At 40.7% G+C, this 19,852-nt stretch overlaps 1 protein-coding gene across 1 annotated transcript in view; it reads right to left on the bottom strand.

Moving 5' to 3' along the window:
• Window positions 1-5,973: 5,973 nt before the first annotated feature.
• Window positions 5,974-19,852, bottom strand: part of Rala (RAS like proto-oncogene A) — a 56,302-nt gene continuing 42,423 nt past the window's right edge. The window contains exons 3-5 of the mRNA XM_052157001.1: window positions 17,415-17,623; window positions 13,472-13,646; window positions 5,974-7,900 (exon numbers count right to left, since the gene is read on the bottom strand). Of these exons, the coding sequence (XP_052012961.1) occupies window positions 7,778-7,900; window positions 13,472-13,646; window positions 17,415-17,623 (507 nt within the window). The 3' untranslated portion in view covers window positions 5,974-7,777. The remainder of the gene's footprint in view (window positions 7,901-13,471; window positions 13,647-17,414; window positions 17,624-19,852) is intronic.

Below are 19,852 nucleotides of genomic sequence, written 5' to 3'. Positions count from 1 at the left end.
GCCACTTCCTATTCAAACCACCACATTCCACTTTCTGACCCCCATAGGTTTGTAGCCATAACATAATGCAAAATGCATTTGTCCAACTTAAAAAGTACCCATAGTCTAGCACAGTCTCAACAAAGTTTAAGAGTTCAAAGTCTCTCCTGAGATTCATGCAATTGCTTAACTATAATCCCCTACAATATCAAAATAAAAACCAGATCATGTCCTTCCAACATACAGTGGTGTAGGACATACACTATCATTCCACATCACAGAGAGGAGAGCATAGTGAGGAAATACTGGACCAAAGCAAGACCAAATCCAGCTGTGCAAACTACAAACTCTATCTCCATATCTGAGGTCAAATTCAGATCTTCAACTCCTTTCAGCTTTGTTGCCTGCAACACACTTCTTTCTCTTCGACGGATTCCACTTCCTGTTTGCAGCTTTCTTTGGCAGGTATCACAGGGCCCTGGCATCTCTAACCTCTTGGAGTTTCCAAGGAAATACAGGTTCCACCTTCACAGCTTCACACAGTGGTCTCTCTGGGCCTCCTTGCAGGGACACCCCTACCGTACACTGGGTCTCAGCCGACTTCCTTAGTCCTGGAGGGAGATTCCATAGGCCATTTCTATCTTTGACTCTAAACCATGTGGCTGAGGCTGCCAAATTCTGCTTTTTGCTGGGCCTGAAACACGGCCTCTTCTTTCAATTACATCTTCAGTACCTTTCCGTTTCCAGTGGTTACCTTTACTGCCTATGCTCAGCTGTCCTGGAACTCACTTTGTACACTAGGCTGGCCTTGAACTTGAAGATTCACCATCTTCTGCCTTCTAAGTGCTAGGATTAAAAGTGTGCACCACCATACCTGGCCCTAAACGTTCCTTTAATTCCTTTTCACTTCTTGGTGACCCCTTTCTCCTCAAACTGTACATTTTATATTGTTCCTTGCTCAGCTTGCTCCTCTTCATTGTAAATCTGCATAACTTTGCCCACTAATAAACATACAAGACAGTTTCACACTAGCCTGTTTTTAATGAAATTAATCCAAAACTTTTCTATTTAGCCTCAGGTCAACTCTTTGGACATGGCAAAAAGCAACCACATTCTTCACCAAAACATCACAAAAGCAGTGTCTGGGTCATCTACTAGAATTCTTCTCCTCTGAAATCTCTTGAGCCAGGCCAACACAATTCAAATCACTTTCGGCACTACTGTCTTCAATGTTCCTATGAGGATGGGCCATTAAGCCTCAACTAGCAGTCTACTGATTTCCTAACCTAAAATCTCAAAATCCACATTCCTCCAAACAAAAGCATGGTCAGGTCTGTCACAGTAATACTGCAGTCCCTGATACCAACTTCTGTCTTAGGGCTTCCATTGCTGTGAAGAGACACCATGGCAATTAATTGGGGTCTGGCTTACAGTTTCAGAGTTTTTCGCCCATTATTGTCATGGTAGGAACATGGCAGTATGCAGGCAGACATGGTACTGGAGAAGTGGCTGAACATTCTGCATTTTGATCCACAGGCAGCAGAAGGAAAGACTCTGTGCCACACTGGGCATAGTTTGAGCATAGGAGACCTCAAAGCCTGCCCACACAGTTACATACTTCCTCCAACAAGGCCATGCCTGCTCTAACAAGGCCATATCTCTTAATACTGCCACTTTCTATGGGTGAAACATTCAGACACATGAGTCTGTGGGAACCATACCTATTTGAACCACTATAATCTCCGTTCACTTCAGTGATTCTTCACATGTTCCTCCAGGTCATTGATGAGGCTAAGATAGGAGCTAGTTTCTCCATCCATCCATCCATCCATCCATCCATCCATCCATCTATCCATCCATCCACCTATCCACGTATGTCTTTATTTATTGTAGTTGGCACAGTATAGTTATTTTAAAATCTATTTTCTCAGTATTTAATTAAGTATATGTTTTCCTGACCTTTTTAATATGCTAGGTTCTCATCAGCTCAGTAAGGAACTCCTGGGCTTGGGTGAGTATCTTACATAGCTGGTACTTTAGCTGTGTACCACTGTAAACCTGGCTAAAGCTTAACACTGATGTGTAGTTGAAGTGGAAACTTCTATTTTCTTTGGAAAGTTATGCCAAATGACATTTTGTTGGGGCACACAGGTGAAAGGATTCTTGCTAAAGCAGACCGTGAAAGGATGCTTGATGAAGGAAAATAAATATGACCTCACAGATAGTGGGAGACAAGCACTGAGCATTTGTTTGGTTTTCTCGGCCTCACCATTCCTCACTAATGACATGCATGTATTGATTTGTCTTACATAGCATTGTTAAGCTCAACTTGTGGTAATACTGCCATTGAGAGAAACTCACTCAAGAACTGCTCATGGGGTTCCTGTAGCACCCTACCACTACTGTGGCCCTGCCTCAGGCTGGTTGGTGAGTCTGGCAGTTTCTTCAGGATTGAACTACAGCTGCTGGATTGTACTTGGTGTCTGCATGCTGAGAGGACTGGACTTAAGCTGCTGGTTCGTGTGTGGTGTCTGCCTGTCTAGAGGATTGGTCTGTAGCAGCTGAGTTGTCTTTGGTGTTTGCTACAGGACTGAACTACTGCCAAAGAAATCAAGCTCACCCCCAAAGAACTATTGCTGAAGAGGTCCACATCCCCCATATCCTACTAACTTTTCTCTTCCACTACCTCTGCTGGGAGGCAGGCTAGAGGAGAAATTAAACCCTTATTAAAAGTAGGTTGTAGTCTAGATTTTATCTCCCTCCCAGTCCAAAAAAAAAAAAAATCAGAAAAAAAACCAGCCAACAGAATAATAATAAGCTGGCACTATTTTAAAATAAAAAAAATAAAAGTTGGTTGCAAAAAACATTATACCTATAGCCGGGCAGTGGTGGCACACACCTGTAATCCCAGCACTCTGGAAGGCAGAGGCAGGCGGATTTCTGAGTTCGAGGCCAGCCTGGTCCACAGAGTGAGTTCCAGGACAGCCAGGGCTATACAGAGAAATCCTGTCTTGAAAAAAACAAATCCAAAAAACCAAATATATATATATATATTTATACATACCTAGACATGGCAGTTGTACATATTTAAAGTATACAGCATAACATTTCATTACCTGTAACCAGGTATATATATATATATATATATATATATATATATATATATATATATACATACCTAGACATGGCAGTTGTACATATTTAAAGTATACAGCATAACATTTCATTACCTGTAACCAGGTATAATTTCCATGTTAGATGGCACATTTATCATCCATTTCTCATTGGGAACATTAAAAATCCTGGTTACTACCTGTTTACTTCAATTAATTGTTGAGTACAGTTACCCTACTGTGCTTTAGAACAATGACTCTTCCTAACTACACCTCTATACCTACTAACCATCCTTACTCCATCCCCTCCCTGATACTTCCCTGGCTTCGGTAACCATTTTCTCAGTCTTAGAAACCAATTGGCTACCAGTGGTTGCATCTCTGACATGTCCAGGGTCTTCATACACCACCATCCCTACATCAGTAATTGGAATTATCTTTCTCACCATGCTGAGGATTGATCCTAGTGCTTTGAGAAGACTAGGCAAGTACAATTAACTTCTGGTTGTTGTGAATTACTAGATAGAACTGGGTTGAAGGAAGATGAAGGACCCAGTCTGGCCTCTCTAGCCAATGAAGGCCACCTGGTCTCTGCAGTTTACTTCTTTCTGAGGGTCCTCTCAATGCTAAGTTCACTGATGGGAGAAACTTGAGTCTCTGGATCTTTCATCTAGTTTTCTAGTTCCTTTATTTATTTTTTTAACCAACATGCCAGATAAAATACATAAATTCCAATTATTTCATGGTTTAACCAATGCTACCTGGTGCCACACAGAAACTCTTACTAAAGAGTGAATTAATTGTGGTACAAGGGCACTGGAGAAATTACTGCACATGCCAGCTCTGTTTCCTTTCAGTTCAACTTTCCCTCTTATTAGCTGGTTCACTTTGCCCTTAGGTGTGAAGATGCTTGCAGGTACTTTAGGTGTTGTTTTGCCTTGGGGCTTCTGAAAAAGCATTATTGTCCTTCTAACAGATTACTCGTGCAGATTATGATGGCTTGAGGCTTCTTTTAAATAGATTTTGGGGATGCAGCTCAGTAGGTAAAGTGCTTGCTTGGCATGCATGAAGAGGTCCTGAGTTTGATTCCCAGGACCACAACCTAAACAAATACCCAGACGGTCAGTGGTGGTGCGTACATTTAATCCCAGCACTCAAGAGGCAAAGGCAAGTGGATCTCTGTGAGTTCAAGGCTAGCCTGGTGAGTTTCAGGACAGCCAGGGCTGTAATACAGAGAAATCCCATCTTGTTTAAAAACAAAACCAAACTAAAAACCAAACCAAAACCAACAACAAGCCCCCCCCCCATCATTTCTTATGCCTATGATACCCCCTTATCTCTATACACCTATCCCCACACTCTCTATCCCTGTCAACATATCTGCAACAGCTATGTGCAGAGCTACTGGTGTTTAGGACTGGGAAATGATTTTGCAGTTAATTATTGTGGGATGAAGGCTCCATGCTGTTTCCTTACTGAAATGAGGGTGGGAGGAAAGACAAGTCTGATTTTAGGCACCGGGTTTCCCTATCTGGATGGCCACCAGGATGCAAGCAGCTTTTCTGTTTACACAGCAACATCTGCTAGCCTTCTAAAGACACCCCTCGAATGCTGGGAAATCTCAGATGATCCCCACTTTAACGGACTTTAAATGAGTTCCTTTATATATATTCTCAGCTCCATTCTGTGTCTTTCCTAATGAAGTAATTAAGAGTATGTACTAGGAGCCTGGGGGATTTAGCTCAGTTGACAGAGTGCTTGAGTTCTTAGATTTGATCCCCAATATCATATAAACTTGGTACATGCTTACAATCCCAATACTCGTGAGGCAGGACAATCAAATGTTTAAGACCACCATTTTCTATGCCCCAGCTTCCTCATGTGCAAAATAAAGCCTAACAAAGGCATCTGTTTCAGCAGGTTAAGTTAAATCTCTAAGGTGAGTATTTTACCTGAAGGATGCGTCATGCTTGCTACTATTAAATGGATTAGCAATAAGATTAAGGAGAATTATGCTTAATCTCAGATCTGGTAGCTTCACATCCTCCTCTTGTACATGCTGGGTAGGCATTTTCTTTAGTAGCAATCAGCCATAACCTGTTTTCCCTTCACAGGCATATTCTCAGCAACAGTCAGAATTGACAGACCAAAAAATACTATGGCAAACTGAAGACACGCACTGAAGAGGTCTACTGACATATTCTTGACTCCTGAAGGAATTTGCAACGAGCCTTGCAATTGAATTGCCGTGGGAATTTAGAGACTGATTTGATAGCTCACCATTCAGGTTCACCAAGGCAACTGAAGTTAAAATGAGACATGACATTCTGATTTAGCTTAAAATTCACCCTAACTAACAGGTTCATAGCACCCAGGACTGTTTCTTAGTGTTTAGTTAAAATTTTCTGGCTCAAATATAAATGCACTCCTTTCATCACTGCTTATGAGTTAAGGTATTTGGACGAACTGCATTTGAAACAATGTGCTCCATTGTTTGTTCAACAGTTAATGACCACGGTTTACCAGAGGATATCCAATGTGAAAGGTAACAGGTGGCCATGTCTACCCACCTTTTGGAGCAAAATTGTCTTTGGAATGTTCTGATTAGTAAACAAATACAAAATGTGCCACCTGTTCAAAGCATCTGAAGGTAACTGAGCTCTTCCTGACTGCACAGCCCATCTGCCAGCAGCTGTCACAGCAGTCTCCCGTCCCCAGCAGTGACTTAAACTTGAAAACCAACACCACCCCAAATTCAGCCCTAACACCAAGGTCTCCAAACCTGTGGTTCAACATTCAGCCTTTTGTAAATCTCTGCTCAAGATACTCAGGTGGTAAAGTAAGAATATCACTCTGTAAACATCAATTAACACCACAAATATTTATAGAAAAGGAATTTTATTGGTCTTTAAATGGCTCAAATTGCAAATAAATGAACCGGGTAGTGGCATCAGCCCAAGACATGTGATGCTTCTGTCAGCTGGCTTCATAGCACCTAGTACCCAGGAGAGGGAAGGTCTCAAAGCAAATTGCAGTGTTAGTGGTTAGGACCCTGGTTCAACAAGACTGCAATGAGTGCACGCAGCCATGCTGGGCCTGCTGGCTGGGGTTACACAGGGAACTCTAATTCTGCACATGGCCTAGTCGATGAAAATATTAAATCAAACCCTTCAAGGACAAATATTTATGGTAAGCTGAATGTAGTATCTAGACAGTAGAGTTCCTGAATGCCTGTCTCTGGTAACATCATGTACACACTTGTTTCCTGGAATGCCTGAGTGTTTCTTTGACCTTACGAAATTAGGACTGTGTAACAAGAAAAACTGTTTAATCAAGTGTCTTAGCCCCACAGAGGAAAAGAAAAATCTAATAGTGGTTTATTTCCCCTTGAAATTATGTTCCTTACAGCATGCTTGAATTCTTGCAGCAGAAACATCACAGACTGACATCTGGTCAGTATGTGCCATCCATGTTTGACTGCTTCATATTAGGAAATATTGTTACAGTATTCATTATGAACATAAAGAGATTACAAAGATTTTCCTAACACCCAAACTGTAACCTCAGGAGTACATATTTAGACTGACAGGTGGCAAGCATATTTCCTCAAGTGTCCTAGTACAGACCACATTAGCTCTCCTGACAGTCTTCCCTATGTTCTGCTCCCAGGAGATTCAACACTTAAATGCACATCACTTGCAGAAAGCAATGTCTGGGGACCAGCACTTTACACAAAAGGGGCATTCACGCAAACTTAATTGGTACTCAAGCTCACAATCTAAGCTCATCATATAAACATATGCTGGCCCCTCATCTTTAACTACCTTATAGTTTATTAAAACCAATGAAGGAGCTCCGGAACGCTAAGAACCAGAGTATGGCACACATCTGTAGTTTGGTCAGACTCCCAGCAGCTGCGCATTTCTCAGGAGTCTCTCTTGTAGCTCTACACTGCCTGGCAAGATAAGAGCCTCTGTTATTAGTCACGTGGGCAGCCAGTGGCCCCGAGCGCTAGTGAGAACACACCCAGAATGATGTAACTGGATTATTTTTCAGTTTCTAAATTAAGGCATATTCAAAAATGTCCATGTATAATAAGTTCACATCTTTTTTTCTACGTTAATCATCAGGTAATTAATATGCAGATTCACAGATGAATTACTCTCAGTTTTACTATATGCAACAACCATGCCAGTAATTTCTTCAAGATTTGCATAACAACAGTTTAAAAAGTGGTACAGTTAACTATTGTGTTCACAATTGTCATTTTTTCAAGGCAGTAGAAGACCAAAACATTTCAAAATAATATAAAATTTAAGCTTTATAATAAACACCAGAGGAAATGGTCATTACTTCTACCCCACCCCATCTCACCTCTTGATTAACAGTTTGAGAAAGACTGCCCCCCCCCAAAAAAAACAACCAAGCTTGCACGCTACATTCAGGACTGTGATAAATGTAGGCAATTATGAAATAAGTTGAACTCTGCTTCTTGGTGAAGCCACACAATTTCTTTTTTAAGTGAATTTGACTTCCATTGCAGTTCCAATTCATGCTTTTAGTGATACATAACAATTTCCAAAATGTTAAAGTAATTTCAGTCAATTGAGCCTCCAATGGCAATGCTTATAAATTATATTTATTAGTATGGTCAGGTCAGGATAAGAAAGGAGTTTGGGCTTTGATTATAAAATGCAGCATCGTTCTCTGATTCTCTTGGCTAAACTTTTCCTCTTCTTTTTTCCATTTTTTTCTTTGCTGTCTTCCATCTTTCTGGCTCGTATTTCCCTCATTAAATCAAAAAATACCTAGAAATAAGAAAGTAGAGTAAATAAAACAAGGAACGGCATGAGTTCAGTAATTCTATATCTCAGCAGCAAATGCTGGGGATGAAAGAATCCTAAGAGCTCTTCCCCAGGTGGGCCCAGGGCCCAGCACAGGATGACAAATGCTCTGTCATAAAGCTGCCCTGCCCCTAAGAGTGCTTGTTGGTGAAAGCAGGCAGAGGAGAGCACACAAGTAAGTTGAGACTTGAGAAAAATAGCAACTTTTCTGAATGACATATACTTCATACTAAACTGTACAATGAACCCTACCTATTTATTGCAATTTTCAAGATTCAAATGAAAATAGTGCTATATAGTAATGGCAGAGACCAAGATAAAACTCAAAGGATTACATGAAATACTTCTGAAAGGCTACTTATTTTTAATTTTATGTGTACGAGTGTTTTGCCTAAACATATGTATGTATGTGTACCAAGTGTGCCCCAGGTATGTGTACCAACAGTGTGCCCTGTGCCTGATGTGGCCAGAGGCACTGGATCCCCTGGAACTGGTGTGTAGACAGTTGTGAGGTGTCATGAGTGCTGGGCACTGAACCTGGGTTCTCTGCAAGAGCAGTCAGTGTTTTTAACAGCTGAGCCATCTCTCCAGACCATATAATGAACATTTTGTAATCAACAAATATATTGTGCTAACTCATATTTGGTGGTGATTACGTTTATAATGAAAAAAATTAACACAGTAACTAAAAATTGCTAGAAATAATAGAGGCATTAAATTTCAACTACAAGTCTGTTCTTCAACAAAGAAAGGCCTAGAAAAATATGATAAGGTAAGCATGAGAGGGGAGGGTAACTCTCACGTTTTTAGAGTCCCGATGCCTTGCACTCACCAACTGCCTGGGAGGCTTCACATATGTTTACGTTTTCTCCAGAAATTCAGTTACTACTTATGGAATTAAAAAAAAAACTATAAAAAACTCTCAATTTCAGTAAGACTAGAAACAAACAAGAAATATAAAAAAATAACTTGCCACATGTGTACACACATATATAGCACAAATGACAAAGACTATAGTGTGTGACATGCTTTCCTTACTATGCCTTTAGCTCTCAACAGAACCCAGCTGGAGAAGTGCCTGGTGCAGATGTATGGAGAGGGGATGTGTGTGGAGGGAGAGCAGGGCACGTGCATCTGCTTGGACGTGCACAGATTAAACTATCAAGGGATGAACCAGACACTCACTGGATTACTAGGAGCACTATTTTCAAGAGCAATGGAAGATATTAGACCTGTCAGGCACCTCTGAATGTAATTTCCACTGGGGAAAATTGCAATTTTGTCCACTAAAACCACAAAGAAAACACAAAATTCATTAAAATTTGAAAACTGGAAGCAATGACTAAATTCCTAGTTGATGACACAATCATGTACAGAAAAAATTATTTCAAGAAGTCTTTAGAACACAGTATATGGAAAATTCACCTTAGGTGTTAAAGATAAAAATAAAACTCAAATAAGTAGGACCATAATGCCTAGCATGCAAGAAGCTCTACGTGTGATCCTGAGTAACACACAGACACAGACACACACGCACATGCACACGCATACCACATACAGAATCTCAGCAACAACAAAAACAAAGCCAAACAAATCTTAAGACTCACTCTGCAGCTTACTGTGAAAGTGACCCACACACACTCTGAAGGACAACACAATGTTGCTTTGGAAGCCAGGCTTTCCAGGATGAGTGCTACCTCAAAGAGGATCCGTGATAAAAAGTCTGAATGGGCAATAACAATGTGAATTCATGAGCTTTTCTTCTATTTTTAAACAAGATTTCCTGACACTGTTCAATGAAAAGCCACAAAGAAGTAATAACTGAAAAGTAATGAGCAAATAGTCTCAGTTTGAGGCTGCTGAGTTACAATCCATCAAATGGGATTCTTGGGTAATAGTTGATTTTTGAGCTGGAGCAATAAATGTAAAACTTAGGTGAGAAAGTGAGGAAGCTATAAAATGCTAATGGCTCAATAGACAAGGTAATGGTGTTTAAAAGGTAAATTCTAGACTGGAGAGCATACATTGCTGAAATACCACAATGGCATACATCACAATGCTGGGATTCAAATTCTCCCAGGGATTTTGGAAGCCTGTGCTTCCAATTCAGATGGGACCAGCTCTGGCAGGAAACCCCTGTTCAAAGACCTTCATGAGAGTCTTCCAGTACTGGACTCTGTATCAGCACTGTATCAGACAGATATAGTACACTATGAAAAGGATATAGAAGGCTTAACTTTCTAATAAGCTGATGACTTTCAGAAGTCACCCAAACTAGAAAACATGGTAGGAAACATTTAAAGTTGGCATCAACTAATTTGATGAATTAAGCAAGTGCGAATTAAGTCCTGTTTCAAGTGCCTACTAAAACAAACATTAACCAAGGAAAAGGAAGACAGGACCCCCTCCCCCAAAACTGCCAACACTCCCAGTCTGTCCATCTTCTTCTCCTAGTTCCACCTCTTTTCTCATTTTAGGGCAACACAGTGCCTATGAAATTTGGCTTTCTAATTCCACACTAATGACCAGAGACAATACCTTTTCACATAAATAAAAATAAAGTCAGACAAAACAAACCCACAGGTTTACACTTGAAATATCTGTGGCTAAAAAAATAAAAACTGCCTTCACCAGTATTTCTACTTTTCAGTTCACACTAGAGTGAACTGAACGTGAACATTAAATTGTCAACAGAACCGAGAAACTATTATTAAAAAACAATCCAAATCTGACAGTATAATCTACTTTTCCCACTGTCAAAGATAAAGTATGCCACATGAAGACATGTTATAGATTAGGAGACAATAATGACAGCCAATGAAGTGGACAGAGGATTCATGTTATTATTCTAAATCAAAAGGTATGAAAGCCATTAGGCAGATGGGCAGAAAGACTTCAGATAGGCAGATAAGTGGTTCAATCAATCAATCAATCAATCAATCAATCAATCAATCAAAGCATGTGCAGTCTCACCTGTAATCAGGGTTCACCATGTTCTTGCAAGTTTTAAGGGCTGTTTTATTGGGCTGGCAAGGACTATGAAAACAGTGCCTTATGAAGATGATGGAGCACAAGGACACTGGTGTGGTGGGCACTTCGTCACCCCAGATGAAAGAGAATTCGTGCATTTTTCTAATGCACTTTTAGAAAGTTTGGTAAAGTACTGTTTGTAGTAGAAAAACTTGTGGGTGCTGGGGGGAGAGATGGCTCAGTGGTACAAAGCACTTTTTCCTTTCAACAGTTGGGGTCAGTATAAGGCCTCATCATGACTTAGAACACATCTGTTACTGGACACATGTAGCTTTTCACATCTATAAATACTGTTTCAATGACTACCATTGTAAATATATTTATATGTGTGTATAAATTTTCTGGAAAATACATTTTAATTTTTATTTTAATACTTTTGAATTAATGGGCTTTAAGTTTTTTCCAAAAATATTCTGATCATATTCTCTTTCTCCTGAAACTCCTCCCAGTTTTTCCCACGTACCTACCAACACAACTTTATTCTCTCTCTGAAATAAAACCAAACAAACTACTCCCAAAGACAAAATAATATGGCACAAAAACAAAACCGACAGCACAGAGGCCCACGGAATGGCTCTTGTGCTAACCAACTGCCCCTGAGCCCAGGGCCCGCCTGTCCTGGGTGTGGGCTAACACAGTGGGGCAGGACACTGGAGAAAATGGATTTCTTCTTTCCTGGTCACCTAATTTCAAATAGTTTCTTGGTTAGGAATGGGACTTTGAACCATTCCCCTCGTCCACACTAGGACAACATACACTTTTAGAATCTGAAGTGCTGGGTCAGTTTTGAGAGATAACCACCACATTGCCCTTTTATAAATATGAGGCTTTTCATACATTTCTTGCCAAGAAGATACTTTCATTTTTTTCCAATGAGATAGGCTAACAACTCTGACATTCTATTTGTAAGCAGTACATTTGTTTTTTTATAAGTAAGCCTAAAGTCCTTTTGAAGTTTAAAGCCATGTAAACGCTTTTGGTTCTCTGGTAACACACGTGGGCCTGGGCCGCGCTCTTGCTGGACTGCCGCTGTCTTCTCACCATCCTGTGAGCACTCTCATCCTCCTGGCATTCTTCTGAGGTCAGCAGATGAGACCTGGCTGTGACGGCACAGCTCATCTCTGTGCACCGCCTCTGTCTGCCTCTCTTCCCCTTCCCCTTTGTCTTAGTCACTTTTAGTGTATTCCTAAGTTTCTTAGTACAATTAGGAAGAAAGATATGCCTATGCTTTGAAAACTCCCTCACATTTAACACTAAAATATATTTTATAAGAACTTTAAAAATATTTAATATAATCTTACAGAAAACCAGTACAATATATGGAACAGAAATATCGTAGGACTCATCATGTCCAAGTACTAAGTCTGAGCACATTATTAAAAAATTTAATCATAGCACAGTCACAATAGCTATTACAAATGAACAGTAAGAACCTCTGATTTTTTTCTTAACATCATGCTTTCTGCCTCAATTTTCTTTTCTTTTTCTTTCTTTTTTCTTTTCTTGTGTGCGTGTTTCTTCTTAAGACATGTTCTCATTGTGACTATGTAGTCTAGGCTGGCCTTGACCTCACAGACAGCTGCCTGCCTCTTCTTCCAGTGTTAGAATTAAAGGTGAATGCTACTATGGCTGACCAACCTCATGTTTCTTGAATTAGTATTATGGACTTTAAGTATAAGCAGACTGGACTACAAAAACTTGATGCCACTCAGAGCAATGTGAGCTTTCTAGAAATGCATATTCCTATTCTAGAACAAATGAAGCAAAAACCCTAGTGGAGAGCCTTAAGGCTGTGTGCTTGTTAGGGTTCAGGTACAACTAGCCGCACAGTGGGCTTAAGGGACTCCTCTGAATAGTCATGGTGCACAGTGACTAGAGAGCACTGGGAGCCTGCAAGCACCATCTCAGCCCTGAAGATAATCTCCCCTAATCCTGGAAAGGGTTCCATCTAGAAGGCACCCTCCCTTCAGAGCCCTTACATAACACTAGGGAGGCATCAGTCAGAGCACGCATACCGTGCTGGCATGTTAAGATCTGGAGAGCTTCTTTTACACTCTAGAATGCCATTAAAAATGAAGGCAGTAAATGGGATGAGGAGTGCTACTAATGACTTTAAAAAAAGCATTCGTTTGTAGTGCCTTCTGAGAAGGCCCAAGACAAGGTGAATTTCTACTGTCTCACTTAAACATTTACGGGTGGTACACTCGACCTGTCAGGGCTGGTGAAATGGCTGTGGGTAAAGGTGCTTGCCACCAAGCCTAAGGACCCGAGTCTACTCCCTGGTGGGAGGAGAGAAGAGGCTGCTCTGCACTGTCCTCTGACCTCCACAAGGGTGCTATGGCTTCCTCCCACCCTCAACACATAAAAGCAAACTAAAAACAAAACCAACCAAACAGACAAACAAATCACTCTATTAAATTTTAGTTTGGATCCTAGAGTTCAGATCAAGCAGGGTAACAGGGCCTTTAATGACAAGGCATGGTAACAGTGAGAACAGTAATTTACCTTGTCAACGTTGGCGCGCGTTTTAGCTGACGTCTCCACATAGTTGACGTTCCACTGGTCAGCTCTGTTTTTTGCCTCTTCTACAGAAACCTGCCTTTTATCTTCTAAATCTGATTTGTTACCAACCAGGAGAAATGGAACATTCTCATCTTCTTTTACTCTTAAAATCTGCTCCCTAGATAAGTAAAAGCAAGCAAGAAAGTATTAACCCAATGTCTATACATTAAAAAAATCACAAGATAGGGACTGGAGGAAGGCTCAGCAGTCGGGAGCACGTGGCACCCTTGTGGAGGAGCCAGGCTCAGTTCCCAGCACCCACATGGTGGCTCACAAGCATTCCAAACTCCAGCTCCAAGGGATCTGATGCCCCCTCTTCTGATGTCTGTGGGTACCAGGCACAGTTATGGCACACATAGATACATGCAGGCCAAAAACACTCATACATATAAATCTAAAAACAAAAACAAGTAAACAAACAAGCCCCTCAGAATAACAACTAGCCGTCTGCAGTCAGAATTTATTTACAAGCACAAGTTCCTCTGTTACCTGCCAACAATTAATTTAGATCCATATTCCCTTAACTAAGGCTGGAAAGCTACAGGGAGCACAAGCATGGCAGTAGCAGAAGTGCTGTGAGGACAGGCTCCAATGTGGAGACACGGCTTCCCTTGGTTGCTATGGTACGTGTGAGCACATCAGCAACTCCACATACCACTTACTACCCAGATCCAAACTTAGTTATTAGCCTTAGTTATATTTTTACTTAGTTTATAGTCTAGTGTTTTCTTCCCAGTGTGGGGCGCTAGGCAAATGTTCTGATTTGTTCTGCTCCAGGCACTCATTAGCTCTGAGCTTCCTGACATTCCAACAGGCTGTGTGGACTCTCAGACTATCCTTATCTTGATGAGGAGCTTGAAAGATTAGAGGAACACGACTGAGTCTCTCAGTTGTTTCTTTGTGACATTTTTTTTAGTTAAACTGAGATTATGGAAGAGGCTCAGAGATAGATAGCACTACTCTTATTACATTCCGAAGGTCCCTCCCACACGGGGCAAGAGATTTCCGAAGATGGCTCTTGAATACAAAGATGTTATGTGTTAGAAGGTATCACATACTGTAAAGTACTATGACTCTGCTCTTCCTGCTCATGTATTCTCAGTGAAGTGCTTCTTTGCCTCACCTTCCTCATATGTAAGGTGGAATCAACAATGCATTCCTCAGAGTTGCTGTGAGGATTAAAAGTGAATGCTTATGTGAGTGTGTGATGCACAGTTACACAGTGAGTCACAGGTGCTCTTACTACTGAGCAGGATGCCTCCCTCGTTTGTATATTTATTTTAAGGTCATAAGACTGAATTCCAGGCCCTGTGTACACTATGAAAGAGCTATACCACTGAGCTAAGCCCTCCATCCCTTTCATTCTGAGAGAAGTCTCAGTAAGTTGCCAGTGAGGCCTGGCCTTGAATCTGTGACCCTTCTGCCTTAGTATCACAGGGAACTTGAGTTACAGGTATCTGAAACCATGTTTGGCCTTTTCAGTTTCAAAATGAAGAACATGGGCTGGCTGAATGGCTCAGCTAGCAGAGGCGCCTGTGGCCAAGGCTGACGACCTGAGCTTGTTCTCTGTGACCCACATGCTAGAAGAGAATGGATTCCCACAATCTGTCCTCTGACTTCCACATCTGTCCTGCAGCATATGCACATACACTAAATAAATAAACAGATAAATGTAATTAACAACTTAAAATAAGAAAGAAAAATAAATATCTCAGATTATCTTGCTATCATAGACGTGCCATACCTTTGAAATTATTACGAGATGCAGAAATTACAGGAACACAAACATTTTCAGAATTTTGGCTCATCACGGTTTGTTACCAGGGCTGGTAACAAGAAAATCTCTATTACTCTTTTCTCTTTTGAGAGGCAGAGTCTCATGGCTCCAGGCTGCACATTTATTCTGCAGCAAAGATGCCTTTGTGCCACCTCCCACTGCCACGCTTACTGTTACATGTTAGGTTACTTTCTCAGTCCAGTTTAGGGTCAGACATTACTATAAAAATTTTAAAATACGAAAATCCCTTTAAAACCTGCCCAATTTTATTTCTGAAATAGGGACAGGTAGCTCCAAAAAGTTCAAAGTTCTACAAAAAGTTCACAGTTCTCAAATCCAGTGTAGACTAGCCACACGTTGTACTGTTATATGATCATAAATGATGCACACGGGAAAGAAATGGGTTCTTGAGAAAGACTTTTTCCTGATAAGAAAAACATATATGTAAGTTCAGTAAAAAAGTGTGGTAAGTGTGGAACTGGAGAGATAGATGGCTCGGAGGTCAGAGCACTTGCTGTTCTTCCAGAGGGCCAGGGTTCTAGTCCCATACACTTAGTAGCTAACAACTGGAGCTTCCGCGTTACGGGATCCATTACTGTCTTCTGGCTTCCGTAGTGCATAAACATTTAGAACCACATTTAGAACAGTGTGGTATGGTAAGTGTGATACTAGTGTGGTAGCCAGTACATCTGAGGAGACGGGGAAGCAGTGGTCTGCCTTGGTGACAGAGGCTGGAAGTATTTAGGGAAAGCACTGGTGCTAACTAACTTTCAGGTTGACTCATGTGGAGTGGCGTCTGTAACCAGTCAGTCTCAAACTGACTTTCCTGGTGTTGCTGAGTCACTGGGGCTGCTTTTCTTTATGGGAAGGAAACTGCACTGGAGGTACTCGGAGGAGCAATGAATTACCCTGACTTCTCAGTCTACCAAAGCTATGGAAAAAAAAAATCTATCCCATAACCAACAGCAAGGCTTGCTTCATAATAAACCCTCTGGTATCTTCTGGAGGAGAGAAAGGGCATGTATTAGCACTTACATAATTTTCCATGTCTCGCCGCTTATAAGTTTCCAGGATCTGTCATCTACTATGCAGTATCACATGTGAAATTCTTTTACAGAAACCAACTGATCTGATCTTATAAATCAGTTCATCTTGTGCATTTTCTCAACCACATGTCTTTGTGGGGGAAGACTGTTCTCTAAAATTCTCTAAGAGCTCCTGAGTTTCAAGTATAAGTATCTAAGTGTTCCAACACTTGAACATCCTCTTTCCTCCCAGGTCATCTTCTTTATGATGTTCTCCCAATGCCTTTCTTCCCGTTTTGGATCTTCACAATGATCACTTCCTATTTTACCCTCTATGTAAAGGGGTTTTGCATCATGTCTTATATATACAACTAGGCTATGCAAACCCTGATTAGAGGATGTATTAGTCAGGGTTCGATAGAGTATATTACATGCTGCTTCTGTGAGTTGAATGATAGAACTCCTACATAGATAAAAAACTCTATATGTAAAGAGCATCTTGTGTGATGAACTGAGTACTTTCAAGATTGCTCCAGAGACTGTTCATGCTGACAGTTCTCAGATAGAGAGTGATGTCATCTCCTCTAAGCCAAACCTATGACAAACTCCAATTAGGTACATAGTGTATACTGTAGAAAAAAAAAATCAAATATGCCAGTGTATAGCGATTTACTTTATACATTTAGTCTATAAGATTATTTGTATTGTAAAAATTCTAGGCACCTATATTATGAAGAGAATGACAATGTGCCTTTGACCATGACACAAGTGCTGTGAAACTGACTACTACAGAAAAGATGAGGAGCATCACTGTGATCCTATACTACCACAGTAGTAGACACACTTTACCAAAGCATAACGGTTCTCTGGGTCCTGGAAACTACCATGTGACCAGCACGTGGACAACTGTAAAACCTGAATGAATATGTATGTGCACATCCACAGGGGCCAGAGTCACATACTGATGGATAAAGTAGAAAGACTCTATTCAAGACAGTAATGGTTCACGAGCAAGAGCTCCAGTTATCCACCTGTTTGTGGAAAGAACTGTTGTGTGTACACACGAGATTAGGCTCAGCCATACCTGAAGTCTGCTGTAGCTGCAAAGGACTCCATCTCTGTGATAGAGAAGACACAGAGGAATCCCTCCCCACTTCGGAAGTAGTTGTCTCTAATTGCAGCATAGTCCTCCTGCCCTGCTGTATCTAAGATGTCGATCTGTACTTCTTCTCCGTCCAGCACTACCTTCTTCCTGTAGCTGTCTGCTTTGGTAGGTTCATAGTCTTCTACAAACTACAAAGCACACAAAAAACCACATCCATTTTTTTGTAATTATTTTTACTTTTAAAAATATCTTATTTAGAAATCACTACTCTTCACGTGTTTTCACCAAACCTGTATCAATTTTCATTTTAACTTACTGTCAACTATAACCTAACTTCTAGATTGTTTACAGCTTGAAATTAGTGCATTTTCAATCTAAAAATACTATACATACAAAACACATTACACATATTTTTATCAAATTTAGAATCCCACTCTAGATGACTTTGAATAAACAAGATTTTGGTTTCAAAACTGTGGAAATAACTTACAAGCCAATATTAAGATAAATATCACTATGTCTTTCTCCAAAAGGAAGACAAGTCAGTATAAGGGGAGACCACTCTCTAGAAACCTTAACCTTTCAGACCCAGATGGTTTGACCTTACAATAGCCATCATCCTCACTCCATTATTATGTATACACACACACACACACACACACACACTCACACACACACACACAAGCTCATATATATATATAGATATGTGTATATATATATACACATCTCTCTCTATATATATACATATACATGCATTTATACACACACAGTATAGGTTTTTAATCAATATTTTCATTATTTGCTTAATGTTTATGTAAGTTACTAGAACCTATCTTTGACAGCAGGGGCCCTGAACTACTCTGTACTTAGTTCTATACATACTAACTCTAGAACAGCAAACAGTATACCGTAGAGCAGTGGTTCTAAATCTTCCTAAGGCTGTGTCCCTTTAACATAGCTCCTCATGTTGTGGTGATGCCCAACCATGCCGTTATTTTTGTTGCTATTTCATAACTGTAGTTTTGCTACTGTTATGAACTGTAATATAAATATCTGTGTTTTCTGATAGTCTTAGGTAACTCACAGGTGGAGAATCACTGTGGTAGACAGTCACAATGATAATTTAAAACATAATGTTTTAGTAACTGCAAGATTATCCAACATTCTACCATTACTTTTTCTAACACTGTGCTTAATCAACCATTGAAAGTTAAAAATCTGATGGAGGCTGGAGAGATCAGTTAAGAGCATGGGCTGCCCTTCCAGAGGACCCAAATTCAATTCCCAGCACCCACATGGTACCTCATAACTGTCTGTATCTCCAATTCAAGGAGATCTGACACCTTTATACAGACATACTTGTACACAAAACACCAACCAATGAACATGAAATAAAAATAAATAAATCAACATTGAGAATCCCACCATCTTGTGGGTGTGAAACCAATGCCTAGTTTTGAGTAGCCTTTGCTAAAGTCTATGACCAGTCTGTATAATAGCATGGGAAATATCTTTGCAAACCTCTTCAAGGGCCTTTTTTGAAAAACAAAAAACAAACAAACAAACAAATAAAAAAGCCAAAAAATATTCTCAGGATGGGCCTGGGTGTTGCAGGAATGCAAGCATTCTATATAAACTGAAGCATGGTGAAACCCTGATTATCATTACAACTGTAACATGGGGAAGCAATAATCACCATTCTCTCACCACTAGTTTCAGGGTATTGACTGCTTAGTACAAGAATATCAGCTTCACCATGTAGGGTATGGGTAGCCAGAAAACATCCCAGTACTTACAGAATACCCAAGGTTTGATCTCCACAATAGACAGCAATGACAGAAGGTATGTGAATGAGGCTCCTGAGGAGGACCCTGGCTGAGGCTGAGCTGGGATGCTACTCTGGTGTTTGCCAACAGGCAGATATCAACTGGACCTCCCCAGTGCCACAGTGTAGCTGAAATAACACCTAAGCTGGGCCTGCACTCTCTGTGCCACAGGAACTGGTACAGTCAGGTCGCCTGCCCTACCCGCAGGGCTGGTTCTGTATTAGATCAGACTGGCTGTCTAATCAATCTGCAAGCAGAAGTGAACCAGACCCTTCCCCAGTTCAGTTCCTTTTCTCTGCCCTCAGCTTTCTTCTCATGTTGCAAGTCTGACTCCAGGGTCGTAGGTGCAGGACGGTGGGTCTCCATGGATGGGCCACCTGTACATATGGTCTACTGCCAAGTTTTTCTTTAATGAAAATGGTTTCTTCTTCTACCTAGACAGTTTCTGGTGCCCCTATGCAATATTACTCAGCCTTTTGAGTCTTAAAAGAGAACCAACTCTCTGTTAGTACTGAGGAGGGATCTAGGTGTCAGGGCACCTGGTTTCCAGAGCCATCGGGCTATAGACCAGTGTCAGGATCCATTTTGGTA

This window comes from Apodemus sylvaticus, chromosome 14 (genome assembly GCF_947179515.1).
Source record: "Apodemus sylvaticus chromosome 14, mApoSyl1.1, whole genome shotgun sequence".
NCBI classification, from domain to species: Eukaryota; Metazoa; Chordata; class Mammalia; order Rodentia; family Muridae; genus Apodemus; species Apodemus sylvaticus.
The sequence above is the reverse complement of the archived record's forward strand: the minus strand, read 5'-3'. Positions and strand labels throughout refer to the sequence as shown.